This window comes from Tympanuchus pallidicinctus, unplaced genomic scaffold (assembly GCF_026119805.1).
Source record: "Tympanuchus pallidicinctus isolate F22 unplaced genomic scaffold, pur_lepc_1.0 scaffold8, whole genome shotgun sequence".
NCBI classification, from domain to species: Eukaryota; Metazoa; Chordata; class Aves; order Galliformes; family Phasianidae; genus Tympanuchus; species Tympanuchus pallidicinctus.
Genome location: NW_026294802.1, coordinates 16805209 through 16831064, shown reverse-complemented (window position 1 = coordinate 16831064; position 25856 = coordinate 16805209). Strand labels below are relative to the sequence as shown.

The window sequence follows — 25856 nt, the reverse complement described above, 5'->3', positions numbered from 1 at the left end:
TGTATCCGCGCTGATCGTTCCCGCTGTGACCAAATAAACACACAACATCCGAGTCCCTGTGGGATTCGCTGCACGGCAGCAGCTGCACGAAAGGCAGACTTGCGCTGTGTAAAATGGCGGTGGAAGTAGTACCCGTCTCAAACAGCGTTCCACACAGCGCTGCGTGATGTCTGAGCCACCACAATCCCCATGTTAGTTCCAGTACAGGCTTTCTCATTAAATACAGTGCTTCCTGATTCTCACTGATGAATAGATGAACAAAACCGCTGTGAACCATCAGGCAAAAGGCAGCTCTGTAAATCATTAATAGCCAGCAATTCTTACAAAACAGATAACAGCCCTTATCTGACAACAGGGAACAACCAGCCCTGTGTGACAGATAATATCAGCACACATTAATTATGTGAAGTATAAAATAAAATGCCACTACGTAGTGGCAGCTCAGGATACAATTCACAAGGCACATGCAGAGAAGTGAGCTGTAAGATCAGACAATGTAGTAAGAAATCCAACCAGTCTCATGTTCTTTTTTATGTAAGAGACAATGAGATATGAAAATCTCTTCTAAGACTAATCTCTGTCTACCCACAGAACCAATCTGCTACTCAAACCTGCCTGCTCCCTCTTCAAGTGCTGCATTCTGTTGCTGTACTCCTGTTCCTGCTGAAGCAGCACAGAAATCTTCAGCTCTCCAAGCTGTAAGAACATAATCTATGGCTGTCACCTTCTGTGCCTTTCCTCGTGTTGTTTTTTTTCTTGTACCTAGAGTTCTTCAAAGAGAGGAAGTTTGTATCGATGTCAGCTGAAAAAAGGCAGGGCAATGGGGAAGATAAACAAGCAGCTTACAGTGTAAAAATGATCACCTTTCTCATAAAATCCGTATCGAAGAGTCCGATCACATTAAACATGTGTGAAGCAAGAACAGCATGAACAGACAAACCTTTCCCTTTTCTCTGAGAGCATCCATAAATATGGTATCATCACAGTCACAGAACAACAGCTTTCGTTTCCTTTATGTCCTCCATTTGGATTCTTCCTTGCTTTAGTTCTTATATTAATCAGAACTCACTTAAAAATGATTCTTTATTTTTCAAGTTGGGAGCAGTAAGAAAGAATGCACAAAACTGATCCAAAGGGATAAGAAAAAAAAGGTAACAAAAATGCTTTTTTTTTTTTTGGACATTGTTTAGAAAATGTGTCATCTATAAAATCTGATGAACCAGAAAGCCTGCCCAGACATGCTGCTTCAAGGGGCAAGCTTCATGTATCAGTCTTTTAGGTCCTTGATATCCTTAGGAGACCACGGATACGTCTCACAAGAGCTTGAATAAAGGTGTAACGTGACCGAACCTTAGAATACAACCCCTCAATGTCCAGAAGCTTCTTCTGTAGGGATTCACCAAAACTGTTGGTGGTTTCAATCTGAAGCTGAGAAACAGAGATTTGTTTCAGTCAACAATACAAAATCTTGTCATTCTAGAACATGTGTTTATCCATCACCTGTCAACATCTATCAGCTTTTTCACAATACTTTACAAACTTTAGGAATTAAACAAAAGTTTTTCTTATAAAGGTTGCTTGAGATTGTGGAATTTTTTAATAAAAATGATTATTTTTTTCTGCTGCTTTTGCACCCAATTAACACAGACTATTAAATTTCTGTGTAAGAATAAATCGATTCTGTTGTAAATACTCACACTTTACAGTCTGCTCAATTTCTGCTCAATAACAATGTGCATTCTGTATTTTTCAGTAGACTGTGACATCTCACCTGATCTATATCATGCTGACTCACTCGATTCAGTCCACTGCTGAAATCCAAGCTGGACTCTGAACCAAAAGAACCTAGTGATAGAAAATAAGAGGTTAAAATTATGTTGGCTACTCAACACCATCATTTTTCCACACTGTCATAAATGATTTCAAAATGCAGTACTCAAAATTTGTCACTAAACTTGCGTATCAGAAATTAATTTTTTGACTTAACATATTTTCTCTAAATCACTGAGCAGCCATGATCACACAACATGGAACCTTAAGCAAAAAGTTCCTCCTTGAGTCACTAATCTTTCCGACTTCTATCAAAATTCAACACATTCTGTCAAATCAACAGTGCCTATAATTCTAACAAGTGCTTTCAAAAACACCAGTCTCCATTCTAGTTCTTCATTTTCTCTTTGTTTACAATGTTCTCATATGCATCATTTTGGATCACCGGTCTGATTTCATTATTTGAACTTCACTCTGTTTGAACAACATAAATAAAATAGTAGTTCACTTGAAGATTGTGTGTAATAGACAACACTCCAAAGTATGTGGCTGAACAATACATGTACTGTCAATTCTTCCAAGGAAAGTCCAAACATATATCTAAATCCAAACAAGCTCTTTATTAAATATAAATGGCAAAATGTTAATAGTAACAAATCGGTTTTAAATTTAACCATCGGTTTAACTCAAAGGCATCTTGACATATCAGAAATTTTACCTTGCATTCTTCCTCTCTTAAATGATATTCTGGAAGACAGCAGTGAGTCTTGGGAGTCAGTTGGTGTGTAATTCAGCAGATAGTGTTCCAGATGACGCCAAAGAATGAAGAGACATGTTTCTATAATATCTGTTGACACATTTCTAAGTGAAGGAGTTTGTCTTTAGATTGTACATTTACTATATAAGCATATTTACACAACCATTTAGAAGCAGCTGAAGATATCATCTCAGCCACTGTAACTTCCTCAAGCAGCAGGTTCCCACTCCCACTGCTGATAATGAGGGCCTGGAATGGATCACATGGATCCTTACCTGCTTCCGTACTGGCTAGACTAGTTCAAATGACTGTGACTGAATGTGACTTGTAATGGTAGTTCAGTTGCAGCAGTGTGTTAAAGCTCAGGTTGTAAAGCTGGAAGCGGCTGTACCAGCTACAAAAGGTAGACAGGTACAAAAGGTACACAGCTGCAAGTGCACACCTTTCCTAAGCTAGATTTTGGGGGAAAATTCTGAGCCTCTGCAACAATTACTTTGTGCAGCACTAGTTATTTCAAAGAATTACTGGTATTCACTAGAAAAAGCTTATGTACAATTCACTGTAACACTGGGAACTTCAGTCTCTTTCATGAGCATCTGAATTATTTTTCAGAGAATTTTTGCCAGCACACTCGTACAGATGTGTACATATCTAGTGGGCCTGGATACTAAATTTAAGAGCTGGATGGCAATAATATTGGCAATAATAACAATAATCAGTGCTTCATCATAATTAAGAAAAATCCTAGTAAGGGTGTCTCTATGATGGGAATTATTACTGACTTCATCTTCCAGTCACAGTACTAATTAAAAAATACTTACAGCCTGAAAGTAGCACAACAATGTGCACTATTTTAAGTTTCTGTATTTCAAATTTTCCTTTTGTATGATGTGTTGTTCAATGTTGTCAGAAATCTAGGTTAAAATAACCTGTTCCTATTTCCCTGCATTTTTGGAGGGAATTACTTTGAGGTTAACTTCAATTTCAGAAGGATACAAGAACAAAGAGAAAGCAGCTTGGCTCGGTTGTTTATTAGCTTCACTAGACGTCGCCTTGCCAAAACATATTTTTGGGCAGTAGAGATTTTATCAACTCCAGCTGGCATAACCGACTGACACAGCTGTGACAAGAGGAGAAAAGAAAATTATAGCAAGTCAGAACAGAAGGAAAGAATAATGAAAGAAATAAGCAAATAAAATTATTTACCAGTATCTAGAACTTACTGTTGATCAGTTATCTCTTCAAAAGTCTACAGTTTAATTTTAACTTGCATAACCTCGCTTGCCAAAATATGAATAAATTAACTGTATCCTCAAGCAACTTATCTGTCAAGAAAAACGATCATTTGGTTTATCATTCAGTTTACTCGTTCACTGTGACAGTGTTTTGTATGAAGTACTCATTCTCTCTGCAACCCTGTCATCTGTAACCCAAGGTTTGATGCAGGAATTACAGCTACTACAGCTACTAAACACTATACAAGTTGCATCTCTTTAGCCAAGGAGAAACAGGATGAATAGTCCCAAAGTGTTAACAATGGTTCTTCAACACAATGAAAAATCACTCAACAAGTCCAGTATTACCCGCCATCAATTTTATGCCACCCATTCTATGGTCTCTTCTATCAACAGCAGAAAGGACCACGCAAAATAACTGGAACTACTTATTTATCTAAGATACTTCAGAGTCCTTGGTAGAGCTGTATGCGTTACAAGCAACACAGTCGCCACAAAGTCAGCAGATGTTACAAATGTTACCTCTTTTATTTCATCTGGTGGGAGTTGCTCCACATTTTGCAGTTTGTTAACACTCTGACGATGGCTATCATAATAACTGAAGAAATCATTAGTGCTCTGTTTCAGTAGATAGATGATAATGCCCAAACCAGGCAAGCGCCAGTATGGGACCACTGGTGCTTGTGTATCTAGAAAAAGATGACCAAGTTATAATAAGCAAATTAAATTAAGAAAAATGATAAAAATAAAAAATCTAGAAGTCAATACTGCTCTGTCAATAAAGCAGTGAAGACATGGAAGTACTGGCAAGTCTGTGATTTATTTCTGTGCCACAATTCATACAAACAGAAGTCTGGCAAAAAGTTCTGCAGCAGCAGTACTAGAAGGCAGTCAGCAAAGTACTGAGTGTAATATATGAAAATGTAACTAAACGTACAGGGTACATTTCTTAACCACCCAACTGCATAACAGCACAGCCAAGCCTGTTGCTATGTATTGTAATGAGGAGTCAACGCTAAAACTAATCTTACATGTCATAAATAAGGTCCTAGTTTTGCATAATTTAATCCAGCACAGTTGCTAAAAAAAACAAACGAAAAAAACCCTTACCTTCCCCTGTCTTTTACTATTTATTTATATCCACATTTTTATTTATTTATTTAAAAATTTTTTTTTTTTTTTTTAAACTCATGCAAGTATTTCTGAGGCTCCAATGGGAAGTGGTTTAAAAACTATTTTTGGTTATATTTATTTTAACTTAATTAGTTCCCTGATTTCGATTTGTTCAAGGCTGTAAAATCATTTATTGCAGAGTATGAAAATGAGCAGCTACATCATTGACATGAAGTATAAAGTACACATGAAGCTGCAGTCCCTGCTATGGTATTTTTTACTAGCCCAGATGTTGCTGTTCAACATCCAAAAAATAGGAAGCCGAAGATCTCACCTTGACGAGGCCCATCTCGGTTGGTTGACTCTGACAGGCTAGGAGTGAACAGACAAACAGTGTGCTCAAAAGTGGGGGCACTCTGCAACATCAGCGACTCACAGTACTCCATCACATTTGCACAGATCTCAAAATAAAAAGGAGATGGTGTGCAAGTTGAAACATGGATAAAAGTCAATAATCAGCATTTGATTTTTCTTTGTATCTATTCAGTTGAATGTGATGATTCTCTTTTCTGATCAGCTATAGCCCCACTTCCATTTCAAGTCTAGGACTAACAATTTTACCCCTCTACTAGTCACAATTTCTGGTCACTTGTAACTCCTCTTGGGTTCTAACTTAGTATTCCCCATGCCCCCTGTATCCAGTCTTTATTTTGAAGTTCTCTGATCAATTTAAAGCTTTGAAGTTGTCAGACTTTGCATCCAGAACAATAATGATCACTAATGCAAGTTTAAGTAACCAAATTTTCAATGACTATTTTGAATAGAAATTAAATGTGGGATCCTATACCAAACTGAAAACAGCGCAGAGCATTAAAACTAGTCAAAATCACATGAAAGTACAACAACAAAAGTAACCTGCACAACAGTAAAATTCCATAATTTGAGACTGAAGGTTCTTGCAACTTCTTTTGTCCTTACCTGTTGCATGGCCAACTCAATTTCATCTCTCTTGTTCACTCTGTCTCCTTCTGCGTTATCATCCTGCAGTTTGAACTGACGCAGCCTGTCGGAACCACCAAATCGACTTAGAAGTCCCAAGCACTGGCGCTGCCATCAGAAACACACAGCTCAATTAGAACCTCAGCAAAGGAAGGGTGTGATCCTCGTCACTTTTAAAAGCAGAAGAGCAACACATCCCTCACCACACAGCAGAAGGACAGCCATGCAAATAAGATTTTTAGAACTTCTCAAGCTACATTTCTATCTTTCAAAACACAATGCTTTCATTCACCTTTAGTTAAATTAAAAGGTAATGACATCCTAAAACAGCTCCTTGAGAGATGTGATTTAGGAAGGCACAACGTTGTCTAACACCTCTTTCAGACTGTTACACTGACTAGCAGCAATGACAGTTTAGGTTTATGTATACCTATTTAAAACACATTTATCTATAAAGAAGAAAAATCTGGATATGGAGATACTAAGTTGCATAAAAGTAGTAAAAAAAACAATTCAGTAGTTTCATAAAAAAGGAAGAAAAACCTATAAATTTAGTTTTACTTTATACAGTTGCTAAGATCATCACAGTGGCTCACACTGGAAGTCAGTTTCATACCAAGTATTCAAAAAGATACTGAAGATTAAACATTTACTGGTAATTGCTTTTAGGAAAAACTATTTGTATTACCTAATGAAAATAACACGACAAACTAGAGATAAAATTTACAGTAACAGATGACTGATTTGCAGTTTTGCTCAGAACAGCTCCAAATTAACCAATTAAAACTCCTTCTAACAAGAAACATTTCTGCTGTTTTGCATGAGTTTCTTGCTGACATGATGCCAGAGAGAAACAACTAGCCCAGCATTTCAGCAATCATTTACATCTTGCTACTCTGCTTTAGGGTGGTCAGTCTAGCAGTTACTATCAGAATGCCCAGAAAACACATCCTTCTCTTGGCAACCACAAATATTTGTCAGGGCAGCTCTGTCTACAGACAGTTTTCAAAGAATCTTTCTTTACAAACATCCTTGCTGATATGAATAGCAAAGCTTCAAAAACACTGCTGAATGATGAGCTGCAATAAGGGCAACAGTTACAGCTCCTGAGCAAAACTTACTCTATCTTGGCTTTACTTTTGGATTCTAAGTCATAGTTATTCTCAAAAGGATCGCAAAGAAACTTAACATAAGCATGCTAAATGTCCTACACTGCTGAGCTGGAGGCATGCTGGTGGCAGAAGTGGTAACAATATCCTGCACCACTTCACATGCATTGGCGTTGACCTCAAATTGTTCTCCACATAAGGTAAATCCTAAGCCAAGGAGAGCAAAAAAATGTCTCCGACTTAACTCTAACATTGCCAGATGTCTTTTCTATTTGTTTCAAAACAACAACAATCACATCCCCAAATCAAATGGCAATAAATAAATAAATCAACAATACACATCCTATCCACAAAACACACACCAAAAATTAGCACTGCACTTTCTTTTTAATGTTAGGCAATGCATTTCTTACCTATTAGTCACAGTATAAAATCTACAGAACCAGGAAGCAACTCTGATCTATATACACAGTTCCAAAAAGACAGGTGTTAAATATGTAACTTTATCACCTGAAATCGACCTATGTGTCCTTGTAGCTCCATCTGTGTCCCTTCATTAACATCAACATCCAATTCATTTAGCACCCCTGGTAAAAAACACAGCCATGAAATAAACTTTTTCAAAAGAAAACAAATTAAGGCAGTATAAAAGTGTATTTAAACACAAGATCAGAAAAAACAAATCAGCAAAACTATCTAAATTTTGCACATTTTTGAGGAAAATATTCATATATGAATGCAGCTAGTGTGCATGCTATGTAGGTTACTAACCTGCAAAGTAGTTTTAGGAAGCAAGTATACTATACACAAATTAATATTTGGCCTCAACCTGCAACTCTGTACTTCTTTCTATTGTACTCAGACCTTCTTTTGAACAGAAGAAGCCATGAAATCAAAATAAAGAAGTTATTTTGAATTTTTAAGCAAGTCTTCTAGAATCTGTAAAAATCTCTGTATACTTCAAAATAATGATTAGTCCTCCATGAAGATAAGTCACAGTAGAGAAATGTCAGTACGCTAATCCACAGAAGTTCCAGGAAAAAATAATTATTTGTAAAGTCAAAAAAAAGAAATAAAAATGCAGAAAACATTAATAAAGATATGGGTACAAAAACATTTTCTGACTTTATTTCCTCAGCTGTAGCATTTTCTGAACGAAAATTCTTTTTGAAGCTACCACATGCACTTTGAATGCTACTATTAACAAGTGATCTCAAAGACAAAAAGGACTTACTTCCAGGTTGGATAATGAAAAGAAACTGAACATCAAATGCACGTTATACTAGTCTACTAATTCCTTATAGAAAACAAACTCCAATATTCATGAAAATGCAGGTAAGAGAATTCAAAACAACAGGCTCTTACCAGGCAAAGCTGCCTTGCTGATTATTCCTGTCAGGGAGGCCAGTTCTTGGAGAGATCCAACACTAACATCTTGACACCTCAGGATTGCCTGGATAGTATCTGAATGGGAAATGAGAAACTGCAAAACCTGAAACACGTGAAGAAAAAAGGAAACATGAATCCATCAAAATTTAGCAGTAAACAAAGAGGAAGCAGTGTTCTAATTTCTGAGGGAATTTTTACAACAATCTCTCATTATCATTGAAGATGTTATTTTAAAATAGCTTACTTAAGCAGAGCAAGATGACACACAATTTGATCGAAGGAACAATAACAGTGATATTTCAGCATCTTTCACAACATACCTGTCCCGCTGCCTGCAGGTGTTGTGCCATGCTGGATGTGAGAATCACTTGGCACAGCTGAAGAGCTGGAAGAAGAATCTGGCGATAACGTTCCACTGGAGCAGGAATGAAGACTGGGGGATCTCTCATTCCATACATTCTTAAGAGATTCAGGGGAAAACAAGTATAGAGGAAAAATAATACAGAAAAATGAGGCCCACTCATGAAGCAGAGCCTTAGCTTAATAACCACCCTCAACCTAAAAGGCTGCCATTGGACATTTTCTCCACACAGACATAATTACTTCTTTGCACTACAACATACGAAAACAGACTAAGAAATAAGTCTGTCTTAGAAATAAGACATATGCTTTCTCTGCCTTTCCAGAAATAAAACTAAATGTTCTCAAATCTTTTATGGAGAGATGTGCTTGGTTCTGCAGCAATTGAAAAGCACAGTCCTCTACAAATGCCCTATACGTTTCGTATGATTTTATACATGTCACTGACACTTCTATACAAAGTATTTCATATAACCATAGAATTGTTTGGATTAGAAGGGATCTTAATGATCATCTTGTTCCCATCTCCCTGCCATAGGCAGGGACATCTTCCACTAGATCAGGTTGCCCAAAGGCCCATCCAACTTGGCTCTGAGCACTTGCAGGGATGGCAGTGCCCATAGCTGCCTTGGACAACCTGTAACAGTGCCTTACCACCCTCAAAGGGGAGAATTTCTCCCTTACATCTCATCTAAATCTACTGTCTTTTCATTTACAGCCATTACCCTTTGTCTTATCATTACACTCACTGATAAAGTGTCCCTCTAACAGCTTTCTGGTATGCATGCTTTAAGTAATGGAAGGCTGCCAGAAGGTCTCCCTGGAGCCTTCTTGCACAACCTCAACTCTCTTGTCTCCACAGGATAGCTGCTCCAGCCCTCTGATGTAGCCCAAGATACGGCTGGCTTTCTGGGCTACAAGCACACACTGCTGGCTCATGTTGAAGTTTTAGCTAACCAGCTCCCACACATCCTTCTCCTCAGGGATGCTTCTCAAACTGTTCTTAGAACAGTCTGTATCAGTGCTTGGAATTGCCCCAGTCCAGGTGCAGGATCTTGTATTTGGCCTCATTGAACATCACGAGGTTCACATGGGCCCACATTTCAAACCTGCCAAGGTACCACACAACTTGGTGTCCTTTCTTACTTGTCTAAGTTTTACTTTTTCCAAAGTTTGAACCCACAGTAATTATTAAAAATTGTAAATTTAAAACAACGACCAAGGTTTCAAATTTGCCATGGTGATTTTCCCTGAATGCTAGCTTTTCTGAGAGTCAACTTCCTTCTCTCAGTCGTCTTGCATTGACCAACAATATGACAACATACCAATAAACCTGCCAAGCAGTATATGGCTGATATTTAAGTACGTGAGATATTTCTGAAATTATATTTATTCTATCATGTTTATTGCTCTATTGGTAGTGCATCATGGGGGAGGATTAACTTTCTACTTTTTGTTCACCAATTATCAATCCCCCTAAGCAGTGATAGCTGACCAGCTTTTCAAATATTAGTCTAAAAAAAATATTAGTACGTGGACCATTCCTGCCTAAGGAATCAAACAAATACAACTTTACATACTATGAGCAACTGAACGTGTAAGTACACTCACTTGGAATTTTTCTCTCAATAAAAGAAAAAAGTTTGAACAAATGCAAAAAGAATATATCCACTAAAACTTACTCAAAAGACTCGTGGCTATAAAAAAAATAACATGTGCTCTCTTTACTGTATTACAGTTTCAAAACCAACTAGGGGAACAACACTTACCCCTGATGATCTGTTTCAGGTCGCATGTCATAGACTTGACACTGTGCCAGCCTCACAATCACACCAGACCGCAACAGTTCTAATGCCCCTTGCTGACTCTTAGCTACCCTGGTGAGGAATGCCTAGAGAACAACAGAAAAACTTAAGTACTTGCTATTGGCGATGAACAAACAACAGACTTAAGTCTGTTCCTCTCTTGATTCTAGCATCATTTCAAATACTATTATTTTAGAACAGCATTTCTGCCTACAATCAATTTAGACTATAAATAAGCAACTCAAATTTAGAAACACAAAATTGTTCCTTAGGTGCTCTTACCATCTTGGATTCATAGGTGTACAACGCCTTAAGTAAAGGTGGCTGAGGCATGAGTAAGCTCTGAAGAGTGAGATCATCATCTACTAGGCTATCCACAAGCACCTTCAGGTAGCCACTATTGGAGAGATACAAAAGCCACTGCTGCTGCTTGTCTACTGAAACAATGCGGTCAAGCAAAGCCAATGCCAGCATCTGGGATGGAAAAGAAAAAAAACAAGCAAAATTGGAAACTAACAAACAAATCCAAAGCAGGATTAAATCAATAAGATGAATGAGATTTCTAAGAAATACCCAAGAATATTAAATGCTAGGGAGTTGTTTCTAATCACTTCTTAGAAGCAGAATGTATTTCTGTCTATAATTGTAATCCCTTCTTTGTAAAATATTTTGTAAAAACTCTTTTTTCAGTATAGGACAAACCAATTATCTTTCCTCTAAGCCAATCACCTTTCCACTATTGCTCGTTCTTTAACAAAACATTACAGATATTCTTCACCAATAACTATGCCAAAGTATTTTTTAATGAAGTACTGCTATAAGAACTACTAGTAATTAAAATTAGATTGCATTCTGACTAGATTCCTGTCCACTGAAGTTATCACAAAATAATTACTTCTGAAGTCAACAAATCTTTTGAAAGTGGGAAAGTTAACCAGTAAATTCATGATTTAAAGATAAATAGATAAATGTCATAGCAGCTCATATCTGCAATCTTCTGCAGTAGTCCTTGATACTTTTGTTTTTAAACAAAGGGACACATTACTTTTTTGACAAAATAATATGTATATACATCCATACTTCTAACAGCTTGAAGGATGAGTGGGAGGACAGAAATGTGAAAGAGACAAAGTATCTACAAAGAATGTTCCAGTTCTACCTCATGAAATTTACCTTCTCTGCACAGTAGGAAAATGTTCTCTATAAAAAAACAAAGCAATAACTGCAGAGGAATAGATTTATTTACCCTGCCTATCTCATGGCCATCACAAGCATCACGACAGACCACCTCCATGAGAGCTGCCCCGTAACTCTCAATAATTGCCATGTTTTCTCGTTGCAATTTACTAAACACATCTTCAGGAGCTGTCAGACGTTCCCACATTGTTTTTTTAGCTGTAAAAAAAAAACAAAAAACAAAAAAAACAAAAAACCAAGAAAAAGTAAAGCTATAAAGGAAAAATACTAAGATGGGTAGCTTGGCATTAGCTTAGTTACAGCACTGCTCAGGTTACTTCTTTCAGGGCATTCTCTATGTTGAAACAAAAGTATAAAAACCATGGGATAATGGCTTTTTATTGAAGTGCAGATGTTTTCCCATAAATCCTTTTTGTTTTTTTTCCTAAGTATCACATAATGTGCCAGCCAGAATTAATAAAAGTTTGTGCCTGTATACTTCATTGTAAATAATCTGCATGAAATTATTTTAAGATTGAATACATGCAAATTAAAATAGCTCTTAGAGCTAAGAACTTTCACTGAGAACAAAATACTCAGTCTGAAGGAAAGTAAACAAGATGAGGTAAGTGGAAAAGTCCTGACTTCAAAGCCAGCAATAAACTACAGAGTAGTTTATTGTAACTGAAACAACAATTTCAGTTATTTCCACTCAGGCTCAAAAAGCTGATCAAGTAATAGCAGTCTGTATGCACAATTAGTGACCCCAAGTGTGTTTTTTCCATCCCCATTCAACACCTAAGATGAAATAGCAGTAATAAATGCTGATGAGTCAAGTACCCAAGCCATTAACAGAGACAATATAATTTTGGCCACAAGCTCTCTTGGCTGTTTAAGTAGCATCTGACAAGCCTGAAAAAGGCATTTTACTGAGTTTTTGTTTGTTTGTTTTGGGCTTTTTTTTGCTTTGTATTGTGGTTTTGTTTGTTTTCCCCTGGAGTCTCCCACTAAACAGAAAGAAAGAATATTATCTCTGAGGTTGTTTGGCTGTTGTTTTTTTTTTTTTTTTTTTTTTTTTTTAACATAATCATAGTGGCATCACTAAACACATAAAGGTGTGAAGGTAACGTATTTCTACAGCTATAACTGTTCTGATAGGTCCAAGGAATCTCCAGTTTTTCAACAACTTTGTAGCTGTGAGTCATAGCTCTACATGAAAACAAATGCTACATCTTGAGTGCCTAAGTAGACAGAGAATTCAAATAGACAAAATTTGTATCATAAACTATCTCAGCATGTTTGTTTTTTTGTGTTTTTGTTTTTTGCTCTTTTTTTCCTCTTTCCCAAAATACAATTGAACCATACCAGCTTCTAAAGTGTCTGGTTCATCTGGTCTCTGTGCAATCTGTAAATAATAAAGCAGCGAGCCATAAAGGTGTGTCCTCACTCTCTGGAATCCACCACCTGTTTGCAAGAAATATTCACAATTAGAATCAAATAGATGCAATCTTCATAAAGCTATCTTCCGCTGACACTTTTCTGTGGCACAGCTGGTAAAGATAAAACAAATAGATTTATTAGAGTTCTATTGTTTGTATAAAAATGTATTTACGAGTAAATTCAGCAAGTTTATGCTGCCATAAATAATAGGACATGAAAATCCCTTTAAAGTAATTTACACTCTCTTCTGATTGTTCTGATTTTAAAAAATATGCCTTTTTTAATTACTCTTTTTCATATTAGCAATATCACTTACAATACCTCAATATGAATCTAATCTAATTGACTGCAATAAAAAAAAACTTCACTGCAGTAGGTTTGTTAAATTGAGCAGTTCAGACCATCTTTCTACCTTCAGTGGTTAGAATTCTCACACGCACTTTGCAAATACCTGTTTTCAAAATGAAATCCAGCAGCTTTTTTAAGATTATGTGGAGTGAAGAGTCACCAATGGAAGCAAAACCCATGGATATGCTCTCAGAGCCAGGTGATGAGGTAAAAGAACCATCCAGCATCAAGACGTATTGGGACTGTCCAGTCATTGGGACTGCAAGAGGCTGTTTCTGCTCTGTTTTCACAGACTGGCTAAGATGGGCAGTGAGGGTGAACACAGCCCCTGCCACCACTGGCATCAGCTCCTGAGCTGCATCATCATCCAGGATCTTAACACAGAAGAAAACAAACAAGCAGTAGCGAAAGAAAAAAAAAGAAGTTCATAAGTGTCTAATTTCATGAGTTACTGTATGGGAATTGCTAAGTCACAGCCTAAACCAATGACTGAACACCTGGTCAAGGGACACAGCCAGCCTTGGGAGCACAGGTAAAAGCAATCAGGGTTCCACTTTTGCCTAAGCCTCGTTTCAGGACTGACAGCTACAAAGAAAGGATCTCTACCTGGAGATCCCTCCTTTTGGAGTATCTGATGAGCCCTTGATCCTTGGGATGGTTAAGCGAATCTTTCTTTCTTTAACTGGATTGTGGTAATCACCTTTTTTTTGGGTAATTTAGTACTGGTTATCTGCCATGACTTTTACCTACAGTTATAGAAGTAATTAATTTAGCCTCTCACAGCTATTTCTAATTACAGAATCCTTACTCTTTCTACTATGAGGATTCATTAAACTCTTTCACTCTTCAAAAGAAGTATTGAGAAGATTTAAATGAGTATCTAAATGCAATAAATTAACAAATGCAGTACTGGTTGTCTTCATCACTTCAGTGAGTTCTTCTGTGTTCATTATCAAAATGGACTGTCTCCTCACTCACCTTTTCCAGGCAATTATTATTCCAAGTTAATGCTAAAATGTCTTTGAAATTTGTCAATATAAGGTTCATAGTTCATATAGCTATTCTGTTCACAGTGCATTCTAACTTCAGCACAGTACTAATCAAATAGCTGAAAAGAATACTAAAGGCAGAGAAATTTTGTTTCATCTCTAATCAAGAATGCTACATGTAGAGTAGTTTCTGTTTCAAAGAGACAGAGCAACAAAGTTCAAGGAGAGAGCTGTTTTTCAATAAAGCTTTACCTTGTCATGAACATCCTGTAATAGATCACGGATAATCAATTGTCTGTCTTCAGCCTGTATAAGATCCTGGGGGCAGGCAGTAAGTATAATTTCCACCAGCTGCCTCCATGACTCTAAAGCATGCTTCTTAGCATGGAGGCATTGCAGCAGTTTATTCCGCTCCACTACGTATTGCAGGATGGTGTTGATCTCCTGGCCACCCATGACAAAGAAACTTGAGTTACAATATGCTAAAAGAGGTTAACGACAAAGATAGCTTTCAAAATTACACGTTTTAATCTATTAGTAAGTCTTTGGAGAAAAAAAGGGTAAGTCTTTAGCTTTACAAAACTGAAGGAAATTTTAACATACACCTTAAAAATGAAAAGAGACAACTGTGGAAAAAGCTGCCCATGTATTCTCATTTTAGTGTCAGTCATCTCTTTCATCTTTCCATTTACAAATCCAATTGCAAATAAAGTTAAAAGATAGTTATTTTTTGAAGTTCCTACTAAGATTCTCCAACTTCAAAGAAACTAACTGTGTAGAAGAAAGCAGAAATAAAACTGGTATCTCCTACAAGACAGGCAAGACAAACTTGGTTGATACTGTACAGAGAACAGTATGTTAAGAACTAGTTTCTCTTAACAATATCTTTTTTTTTTTTTCCACCTTCAGGAATTACTAACTCAAAGTTCAGGACTCAATATACAGGTTTCCATGGTAAGCCTCACTGTTTAACGCTTTATGAAACTCACCAAGAGAAACAACAGCAGCTTATTTTTTATTTTCTTACCTCCATAAGTAAAGGTCTCTGACCTATTGCTGCCATTCCTTGCAGGGCATTGACTTCTGCAACCAAAACTCTGTGAAGATGCTGAAATGGGAAAGGATTATGAAAGGATTATTAAAAATAAGAAACTTTAACCACAGGAAAGATTTAAAATTATTTAGGAGGAGGCTACATGGTAAGAAATGCAGTTAAAAGACTGAAGTTCAAATGTATCTCACCTATTTTTTAGGTTTCTCCCATATTTAATTCTCTAGCTACTTTTAGCTGTCAAGTCTCTGCTTGCTGATTGCACTTTTCATCTCAGCACTTGTCTCCATCTGTTCCTAAATTGTTCATAATTTTCATCAGTTCTTTCAGTACATCACAACTCCCCTTTCTTGTCAATCTTCACTACAGACCTCTTGCACAGATGTAAATGTTTATCTCCTCTGTAAAGCACATTTACAGAGTAGAGTGCCCAGTTTGTAACGTGGAGTAGCAGTTTTCTCATTGCTATCAAGATCACTTAGATATTCTGCTCTACTCCTGCTCTGTTGAGTGTCTATTAGATCACAATTTTTTTCAGATCTATCTACTCTGAAAATACTCTGAAAATAATGCTTCCTATTTCCATGGAGACTACAACAGATACAAAGAGCACAATAACACTATCTGATAGAGCAAATTCTCTACTACAAAACATTCTTTTTCAGCGTAGTCAACACCATTAGCTAATTCATGTGGATGAGCTGATTGAGATGCTCTTTATTTTATCCTGTGACAGCTGTGCATGGCCATCCAGAATACAGCTTGTCCTTCATATCACTTTCACCACTGCTGAAACGCACCACCCACCTCACTGCACTCACATCCACTCTTTGGTATCCATAATGTTCAGCGAGCATCAATGGGTGCAATTTTTTTCCACACACTTTTGCTTCACTTGCATTTCCATGTCAAACATAATTTTGTCAGACTGCCCTCTGCTGCCATCTGTCACACAGCAACAAAACATACTGAAATACTGGCGGGAAGGTTCAACCTCTACTGCCATTCCGCCAACATCCACCACTAACACTGTGGGCCAACATAATAAAATAGGAAGCATTACTTTCACAGCAGCCCTCATATTATATACTTGTCACGTACTTATTCCCACAAGACATTATCTTAACTGAAACCTTTAAGGGCAACTGCAGTACACAAGTATTTTATGGACAAAATTGTGTACATATGCAGTACTACACAGCTGTATGAAATGCAGCAGTCATTTCTGTAATTTCATTTGGCTACTCTGAGGAGGGAAGATCATTAAAACAGAAAATATTCCTGAAAGCATCTTGAACTCATAAATCTATCAGGTGTAAACGAGAAATCTATGTATACAATACAGAAGAAAATGTAAGTTAATCCAAACAGTTTGCACAGCTACATTCTTTGTGTAAAAGCAACTTTCAAAGCATAAGTATTGAACTGATCAATTAAAAGAAATTAGTAATTATCAGGATATAAATAGCAGACACAGTTTGAGAAGAAAGACTGCGCACCTTGACATTGCAGACCACTTGCCCACGTGCATTCTTGTGTTCACAATTAGCAATGACTTGCTCAATCTGCACGCGGTCAAAAAAATCCAGTTGCAAAGGCTCTGGAATGTCCTGACTGAAGTCAATTGAATCCAAGATACTTAAGATTTTCCTGCGAACTGTAAACACAAAACAATTCAGGATGTATTCTGAAATACCACAAGAGTCAAAAAAAGGATCAAATAAAAACAACTGATGATAAGAGTCTTATTTACCTCTGCAAATTCAAATCTTTTTGTCTTAATGTCATTTTAAAAGAAAACTAAATCTTCTGAAAGTGCTATAAATCTGCATAACGGGGTTAAGAACATTTTCTAGAGCCTTAAATTGTTAATATGCTGCTTTCCATTGTTCTCTGTTACATATATTACGTACACGCTTGCAACTACAGGACTAAATTTTATCTCTTATCTCTAAATTTATCTCTAAATTTTATCTGGCTGTTTCTTCTGCAGTCTTTCTGAGACTTAAAAAGACGATAAGGAATCTAAAATTAATTATCTGGTGTTTATATTCCCTGTCATGAATATACAAGCATGTTAAGTCTTAGCAATAGTCTCACTGTTGTTACTGTTACCAGTGAATTTACAGACCACCACCTCCCAGTTCTCCCTCTCACTGTTCTTCTTCCCTTTCCAGTCTGTTATTTTCTACTCTCCAACCATCTAGGTCAAGGTTCTAAAATTTGTTTATTTCACACTAAATAAAAGTATTCCATGTGCTTCTGGTGTTTTAAAAGTTTATTGTTTTCTTTTTCACAGTGTCCTCCTCTAGAGGCAGCCCCAGTTCAGGATCAGAATGCTTCACTGAGAAATAACTAACAGCCAGAATGGTTACCTTTGGAGGCAGTGTCAAAATGGAGAAAACCGCTGACTGATCGACTTTCGTCTTCCATCCCTCCTTCACCATCAGCTGAAGGTAATGAAACAGTAAATTAAAAAATTAAGAGAAAAATGCCACCTATTTTAACCATACTGAAAGGGAAGACAGAGAGAGAACACAAACTTTTCATGTTAAAGTTATTAATACAGATAAAAGAGCCCTGACTGTTAATAAAAATGAAAACAATACATCTCACAGAAGTTACCAATTATCAAATACAGATTTGACATTGCTGGAAATGGCTAAAAGCACACTCCATCCCCCAGTACATATAATGCAGTCAGATGAATACTGTAAAATGAACGAGTAGGGTATCTGAACCAGCAGCCATATGTCCAGAAGGATCAAGAAAAGTGAGGGAAAAATGCCATGCTGCTGCAGCCCCTTATGGTATCTTCCTGCCACTCCATTAATTCTCTGTACATAATGACTTTTACTGCCATCAGCTTATATTGCTCTTGATTCACTACTAATTTGTTCTGAAATTACGAAGTCTTGCCTTTTTATGTAACATTACATTTTAAGGCATCTTGGGTTGAAATACCTTTTTTATGATGCTGTACCGTCAAAAGCCAAATTGACCTGTAGCTACTATCTGAAGCAAAGACAAAGCAGCGATGAGCAAAAAGATGCCCTTTTTTTCTTTCACTTTGGAGCATTACAACCAGGTTCATCATCTTTCTTACCATGTCTTCAGTGGCATTTCCAGACCTAAGAATACATTGATTTTCAAAAACTAGAAATGAATGTCACAAACCTATAGAGAAAAGACTTAAAAATGAGCCATTTTGTCATACTTTCATTTATTTGAGCTTATTTGTCCTCACAATAAATTCTTCTTACCCAAATATGGTTTCACAGGCATGTCATCAAGCAGCAGATGCAGCAGTCTCTGTGTATGGGAGCGCTGGCGGTTAAGTGACGTCACTCGCATTTCTATAGCTGCAGTTTTCATTAACCACGACATCTGGTTCAGTGTTGAAATCTCATGTTCTGAGTGGGGATAAGGAAACAATTATAAAACTAAATATAAACAATACTGCTCACTCCAAGGAAAGCATTTTTTCATACGGAAAAGCTTTTAGAGGATGGTATTAGTAATTGCTCAATTACCAATTGTTCACAAGACAAAAATTAATGAGGGATCTGACAAAAGCTGTTACATGCACATTGGTATTTTGAAGGAATCATACACATGCATGCATTTAGAATATAGAAGGTATACGCAAATAAACAAACAAAAAAGTACATATCTTTCCTCTAAGATTCCTACAGATGCAAAGAATGCATTGAATTTTAAGCAGGCACAGTCTTATCCGAGTACAGAAGTTACCTCTTATAGAAAATGGCAAATACTGCAGCTGAGTGAACAAGAAATCCTGACTGGTCCTCAGGTATCGCATAGTTGGACCCGATGTGTCAGAGCATGCACATAACTGATAGATCACCTGACAAAAACAGCAAATATTCATTTATGGAATTTATTAAAGAAAAAAAAAATAATAAAACAGAAGAGCAAAACAAATCAATACATCAAAAGCAACATAACTGTTTTACTGCTCAAACAGTATAGCCAGTATTTAAATATTATAATGTTGAAGGATTATCAGCATGTGCAGAATTACAAAAACTAGTCACTTACAACATGAGACTGAATAATCCTTCTCGTTTGTCCATTTCACTTAAATGTCAATTTTTTTTTAGGGTCCAGGTTCATCAAGACAGGAAATGTCATCTTTTTTTCCCCTTCCACTTTCATTATTTATATTTAAAAAACAAGATTTCACAGACTAGCTGCAGTATGAAGATGTGTTTTTTATTATTTAAGGCCAAACACCAGCTAACCTTGCTTACATGTCAAATCCAACTGTCATCCCTCCCTCCTCCCCCTGACAAGACAGAAAGACAGACAGACATCTCTGCTGCAGAATAAGGAAAATAATTTCATTTACTTATTTGTGATTATCTAGTATCTTAATTGTTGGGAAATTGCAGTTCCAAACATTAAAGCAAAAAAAGTGGTATGTGGTCACAAAAGACTCAGTCTTGATAAAAATATTTAGGTTTGTAAGTATATTCCAAGTTCTGATATGAGTACAGGCTCTTATCATGTTGTTAGAAGACAAAACATTTTCACATAGGAAAAGATAGAAGAGGAGGAGTTCAATATATAAAAAAAATCTGACAGATGCTTGTTAAAAACAAAAAAAATGATGCATTTCACTGCCATGAAGCAGCTAATTGTATTTAAAGCCTTTCACTACTTGTCAAAAGAAAATACGCTGAATACCTGATAACAGAGTTCTGCAAGATGAGGAGATTCCTGAACTGCTGTAGGCCCATTTCTTGTTTCAGTGCCTTTTTCCAGTATGTTCAAAATAGCATGAAGACAAGTCCGTGGACAACCCAAGACACCTTAAAAATACAAAAAATTCCTAGCATTCTTGATCCTACCTGCCTTCATGACAAATACAGACCGGTACACAGAATTACAGAAACTGAATTCTTCAGATACCTTGTGCTGTACCATACAACTTCAAAGAGCATCAGAAAAATATTAAAAAAAAATTCTGAACTAAAATAAAAGCTGGAAGTCTTTCAGTGAAAATCAAATGAAAACATCTATAGTTACTCTGCAGGCTTTTGAGACTGGTGAAAGACAAATTATGCAAACAAAACGTGTTTAAGAAATTTCTCTTCAGCTCCAATTATCTGCCACCTGCTGACCAATGCCCTGCTGACAAACAAAGCTGCCCATCAGCCACGTCCAACAATCCCCAAGCAGTGGCTACCCACCCACCCCAGCCAACTCCCCACAGCTTTATGGCATTCCGTATGGCATCAGGTGGTGTGGAACAACTCCGTGCCTCATTCATGCACTGTCCTGGCTCTGCCCTATCCCCTGCATCATAAAGACACACTATTTTTCACACCTCTTCAAGAAATATTTGAAATATCCCTCCCGTTGCTTTGAAAGTTTGTATATATGCATAAGTGAGTTCACAAAAGAATGAAAAATGTACATATTCTATCAAGTTTTCTTCTGCACTGTTAAATACCAAGACTGTTTTTCTTACTCAAAATTAACCTTAGAGGAGGGGCACGGTAGTACTCAAGCTGTGTAACAATTCTAAGTGTTGCCTTACGTAGGGATTTTCTGGGTCCCAAAATGAATTTCTGCTGACACAACCACAATGCGTGGAAACAGTAAATAAATCAATGCTTCATTTCTAAATTACCATTTTCTCTCAAAACTCTAATTTTGAGTCAGTTTCAAAGCAAATTTATACAAAAGATCAAATTCTGAAGTTTAAATACTGCATCTGAGTATCAACTTATCTTTTAACTCAGATTTTGAGGAACAGAGTAAGGCTTGCTCTCTTAGTCTTGACATTTAGAGGAATTGCTTCTCCCCATGAATTTTCCAAGAGATACTCTTGTTGGCACCAAACCTGAAAAAATGTTCAATCAGGTATTTCTACTCATACCTGGGTCTTGCAGATTTGTGGTGCTGACAGGTTTCTTTAGTTCATATCCCAAGAGATACAGAGCAAGGCTGGGAGGACTACATTCAAGAGACGTGATGAGGAGATTCAGAATATGGATCCTTGTCTCGTGATGGATTCGCGCCCGCTTCTTTTCAGGCTCCAGCTCTTGATTAAAAAAGATCAAGTGAGAAATGAAGTAAATAAATGCATTTAATGGAACAATTTTCAGAGACTTCAGATTAAATGCAATGAAGTTAAGGCATCAGCTTATATTAGTGCAGAGAAGTATAGGACCAAAGTTTCAAATTACTATTAATAAAACTCTAAATAATACATCCAGAGCCATGGTAAATGATCCTCTTCTGAAAATATACTCAATTTCTATTAGGTTCAGCATACAATGGACACAGCCTAACCAGACATTGGTGTTTTTCATTCTCTTAAGGGTCTGTCTCTACAGAATGTAAGAAAAGTTTTTTTTCTGACTTAGAAGCCTTTTCTTTCATTAATCTTATACTATGCAAAGATTAATGTAAATCATTTTTAAGAAGCCTTTTTTATATACCTTCATCTGGATTAATTAATTCTTCTGCATCTTCATTGTCCAAACATTCCACAAACCCGGCCATCAGCTTTTGACTTGTACTCTGCATTCAGCAATGGAAGGGGATTTTAAGAGTATTAAAAACAATAACAATTCACTCAACAGAAGCTGTTGACAAAAATTAACCTAGTAACCTGGTTACTAAGCATGAAGAGCATATACTAAGCTTAGCAAGTAGCCACTGAGCAGGAGAAAAATAAATCTACAGTTGTTACATATGCTAAATTATCCTCAGAAGTTGAAGACTACAAAGTTAAGAAAAGGTCTCAGTATCTCTAAGAATACTGTTTTTTTTCTTGAAAAACACGTGTGACATTGTTTGTTTTTTTTTTCAATTAGTGAAGTAGTCACCATGCCACAGTAAAAGATTTTTTGGAGGTAGGCAGAGATAAGACAAACAGTGGAGTCCACAGTACAGGAGAAACATGGAGCTGTTAGAGCACATCCACAGGGCCACGGAAATGATCTAAGGGATGGAATAGCTCCGCTGTGAGAACAGGCTGAGAGAGCTGGGGGTTTTCACCCTGGACAAAAGAAGGCTCAGGTGAGACTTGAGAGTGGCCATTAAATATCTAAAGGGGGGCTATAAGAAGGAAGGGGCAGACTCTTCAGCAGTTTCTATTGTGATAGGACAAGAGGAAAAGGTTTCAAATTAAAAGTGGGGAGATTTAGACAGGATATAATGAAAAAGCTTTTTACTATTACGATGGTGAGGCGCTGGCACAGGTTGCCCAGAGAGATGGTGGATGCCCCATCCTTGGAGATGTCCAAGATTAGGCTGGACCAGGCTCTGAGCAACCTGATCTAACTGCAGGTGATCTTGCTCATTTCAGGAGAATTTGACTAGCTGATTGTTAAGGGTCCCTTCCAACTCAAATGATTCTATGACTGTTTTAATGTATTTGAACTAGAAATATAGCTCCAAAAGTAACGTTACAGAGCACTAGGATTTCTCCACTAGTTTGTCATTCCTGATCCAAACAAACTTCAACTTACCTGATCATGTGTGAAATCACCAACTAGTTTTATCTGGATGTTGGAATTACAAGAAATGCAGCACAAAATCTTGGCACTTTCAAAAGCCAGTTCAGGATTGCTGTTTCCGTGATAAAGATACCTTCAAAAATACAAGATTACTGTAATGCCTGAAGCATTTGACACTACTCCATCAAAAGTATATGCTGACATGCAAATTTAATAATGACTCCCACAAGTTTCATCACTCTTTTTATCCAATATCTGCATCTGGTCACAGACTCACAAGAAACATGGAGAAAGTACCTTCAGCTCACATAGAAATGAGCATCACTGAACACAAAGGCTATCTAAATTCAACGGCTATCTATTCCTACAGTAGGCAAGATTTAAAAAAATAAAACGATCTTTAAAGACACACTTTTTTTTAGCTACTCATCAACTACTGATATGCGAAAATAAAAGTAATAAGGCAAAAGAAAGACAAAAACAGAACCTGATTTCTCAGAATCTCACTGCTTTTTTATGCAGTCTGTTCTACTATTCGGTGTTGGTTTGTGTGTGAAGTCATGGCAGAAATCACTGTTTCACATTAAATACAGTAACTAATGAACAATACTATAAAACACGTAAATGGTCAACAGCAACAAAAAGAAGCTTTTGGTTGTCTTCTGCTCTATGACATCCACAAAGTATGTGTCAAACTGAAAATTATATGCCAGGGAACCACTGCATATAAAGAAAACTGAAAGAAATTATGAGGAAAAAGAATAAAAAGAAAAAATACAAGGACAGATTCCAATCTTGAGAAGCACCGCCAGCTGGTAAAATGAAAGAATAGGGATCCAATGACTTCCATGCCTACAAAACTCCTCCCTTCTCAGTACTCCGAACGTACCTAGCGATATTCACCACATGATCGGCCTTTTTGGTGCGGGGATTGATTCCCTGAAGCAGCTGCTCCAGTGGTGTGACAATTAAAGAAAGATGGCTTTCCCGTAACAGATCCATAAACAGATTCTCCTTCTGCAGGGTTAAGTTTAGAAGTGCAAGGCAATACTCTACTGCTTTCTCTAAATGCTTCTTCCCTGCAGTGCACAAACAAACAATCTCAATGAGAAAAATAAAGGAGCAGTTATACAGGCCACATTCATCATCACAATTCACCAAGTGTTGTACCAAGAAAGAATTCCATCAGTTATTTACTACTAGGAAAATTTCCCACAAAACACAGTTTCTGTATGGAAGAGAAACAAAATCAAGGTGAAGTTATACAGCATCAGCTTCAGACCCTATATAGTATGCACTTCAATTTTACATGGAAAATAAATTCTAGGCACGTACCAGGAAACGGGGCGTAAGTATCCAGCTGCTTAACCCCTTCCTCCAGCAAACTCAAAGACAGTTCCAGCATTGGGGACTCATTCAATAGATGATACATCAAATTGAATCCAGGTGGTTTGTATGCTATTATTTCATCTCCTAAAGGCAGAAGAAAAAAAACAAAAAAACATAACATAGAAAAAGTTTTATTGCTCAAGCAAGCCTGAGCTAGGAGCAAGCAGCAGAATTTAGAAGTATTCTAAATTAATGAAACTTACTGCATCCAAAGTCTCCAGAGCTTTTCTTTACAGACAAGCCATTATGGTAGCTTAGAAAGTTTGGAAAGAGCAGTAATGCCAACTACCATTAATCTTCAGTATCTAATGGCTTGATTTCAAATCTAACTGGTTAGACTCTCCCTCAGTTGATCTTCCTTGAATTCAGATAAACAACAGGATTTTATACTACATGTTAAATAGCCATGTTAAATAGTTTTGTGAGACTGAAAAGTAAACTGAAAAAAAACTTTACATCTCCCAAAATTTGCATGAAGATCCAAAAAACATTTCCAGAAACCAATGTTGAGAAGGTCCACTGAACCACTGTTTCTTACAGTCTAAGACCCTTGCTTATCTGCTGCAACAACATATGTAAAAAAAAGAGAACAACTGGCCTGAAGCATCAAGTTCCTCAATAAAATAAAAGCAAAATTTAAATTAACCCTTAGGTTAAAAATAAACTTTAAAATTAACCCTAAGCATAGTTGTGATTTAAATAAAGACCGAGAAAAAACAAATCCAGGGGAACAAGCCCCCCCCAAATTTTGGATTTTACTTTTTCACGTGTCAAATGTGGGTTTTAACCAAATCAGCAGTGCAAGAGAAACGTAAGTCACGTTCGTGGCAGAGCCAGAGATGCTGGAAATAATTTACATGAAGCTCTACTGAATCAGGAGTATAATTCCCCATAGTATGTGGACATTTTTTAATGCCTTCTATTAATAATCTAATTAATATCTTATTGCCCCAACTTATCTTTTTGCCTGCTTACTTGCTGTATTAACAAGATCGCACGATAGAGGCAAGAGAGCAAACAAAGTTACAGTTCTGTTTGTCAGTGAACAAATACAAGAGAATGAACAAATTAACCTTGTAACTCCACATATTGGTCCACAAAGTCTTCAAGTTGAGGTTCGTAGTCCCGCAGCAATTTGTAAAATACCTCTAGTACCACCTCAGCCACTTCCCACTGTAGATAATCACAAAATAAAGAAAAACCATACGCACAATGACTAATGCTGCAGCAACAAGACCAGAATGCAAATAATACAACAGAATGCAATGACATAGTTGATCACATACACAGCATGACTGTCTCATTCTAAAGTACTATCCCACAACACTTTGGTTAATCCATCACAACAAATAGTTTGAACTGCCAAGCTTCCTTTTTGAAGTAAAATGGAACACTAAAACAGATTTATTGTCTATTTTGTCCTCTCTCCT

The 25856-nt window shown here is 36.8% G+C and overlaps 1 protein-coding gene across 1 annotated transcript in view; it reads right to left on the bottom strand.

The window, feature by feature from the left end:
- Positions 1 to 1069: 1069 nt before the first annotated feature.
- Positions 1070 to 25856, bottom strand: part of NUP205 (nucleoporin 205) — a 44610-nt gene continuing 19823 nt past the window's right edge. Inside the window, exons 16-43 of the mRNA XM_052669025.1 lie at positions 25500 to 25599; positions 24373 to 24510; positions 23927 to 24116; positions 23050 to 23170; positions 22015 to 22096; positions 21450 to 21614; positions 20252 to 20376; positions 19295 to 19409; positions 18805 to 18954; positions 17917 to 17991; positions 17041 to 17198; positions 15518 to 15598; positions 14743 to 14934; positions 13605 to 13875; positions 13079 to 13177; positions 11784 to 11932; positions 10820 to 11011; positions 10502 to 10623; positions 8693 to 8831; positions 8349 to 8475; positions 7494 to 7570; positions 5854 to 5982; positions 5210 to 5336; positions 4285 to 4451; positions 3524 to 3647; positions 2489 to 2617; positions 1772 to 1845; positions 1070 to 1428 (exon numbers count right to left, since the gene is read on the bottom strand). Of these exons, the coding sequence (XP_052524985.1) occupies positions 1276 to 1428; positions 1772 to 1845; positions 2489 to 2617; positions 3524 to 3647; positions 4285 to 4451; positions 5210 to 5336; positions 5854 to 5982; positions 7494 to 7570; positions 8349 to 8475; positions 8693 to 8831; positions 10502 to 10623; positions 10820 to 11011; positions 11784 to 11932; positions 13079 to 13177; positions 13605 to 13875; positions 14743 to 14934; positions 15518 to 15598; positions 17041 to 17198; positions 17917 to 17991; positions 18805 to 18954; positions 19295 to 19409; positions 20252 to 20376; positions 21450 to 21614; positions 22015 to 22096; positions 23050 to 23170; positions 23927 to 24116; positions 24373 to 24510; positions 25500 to 25599 (3771 nt within the window). The 3' untranslated portion in view covers positions 1070 to 1275. The remainder of the gene's footprint in view (positions 1429 to 1771; positions 1846 to 2488; positions 2618 to 3523; positions 3648 to 4284; positions 4452 to 5209; positions 5337 to 5853; positions 5983 to 7493; positions 7571 to 8348; positions 8476 to 8692; positions 8832 to 10501; positions 10624 to 10819; positions 11012 to 11783; positions 11933 to 13078; positions 13178 to 13604; positions 13876 to 14742; positions 14935 to 15517; positions 15599 to 17040; positions 17199 to 17916; positions 17992 to 18804; positions 18955 to 19294; positions 19410 to 20251; positions 20377 to 21449; positions 21615 to 22014; positions 22097 to 23049; positions 23171 to 23926; positions 24117 to 24372; positions 24511 to 25499; positions 25600 to 25856) is intronic.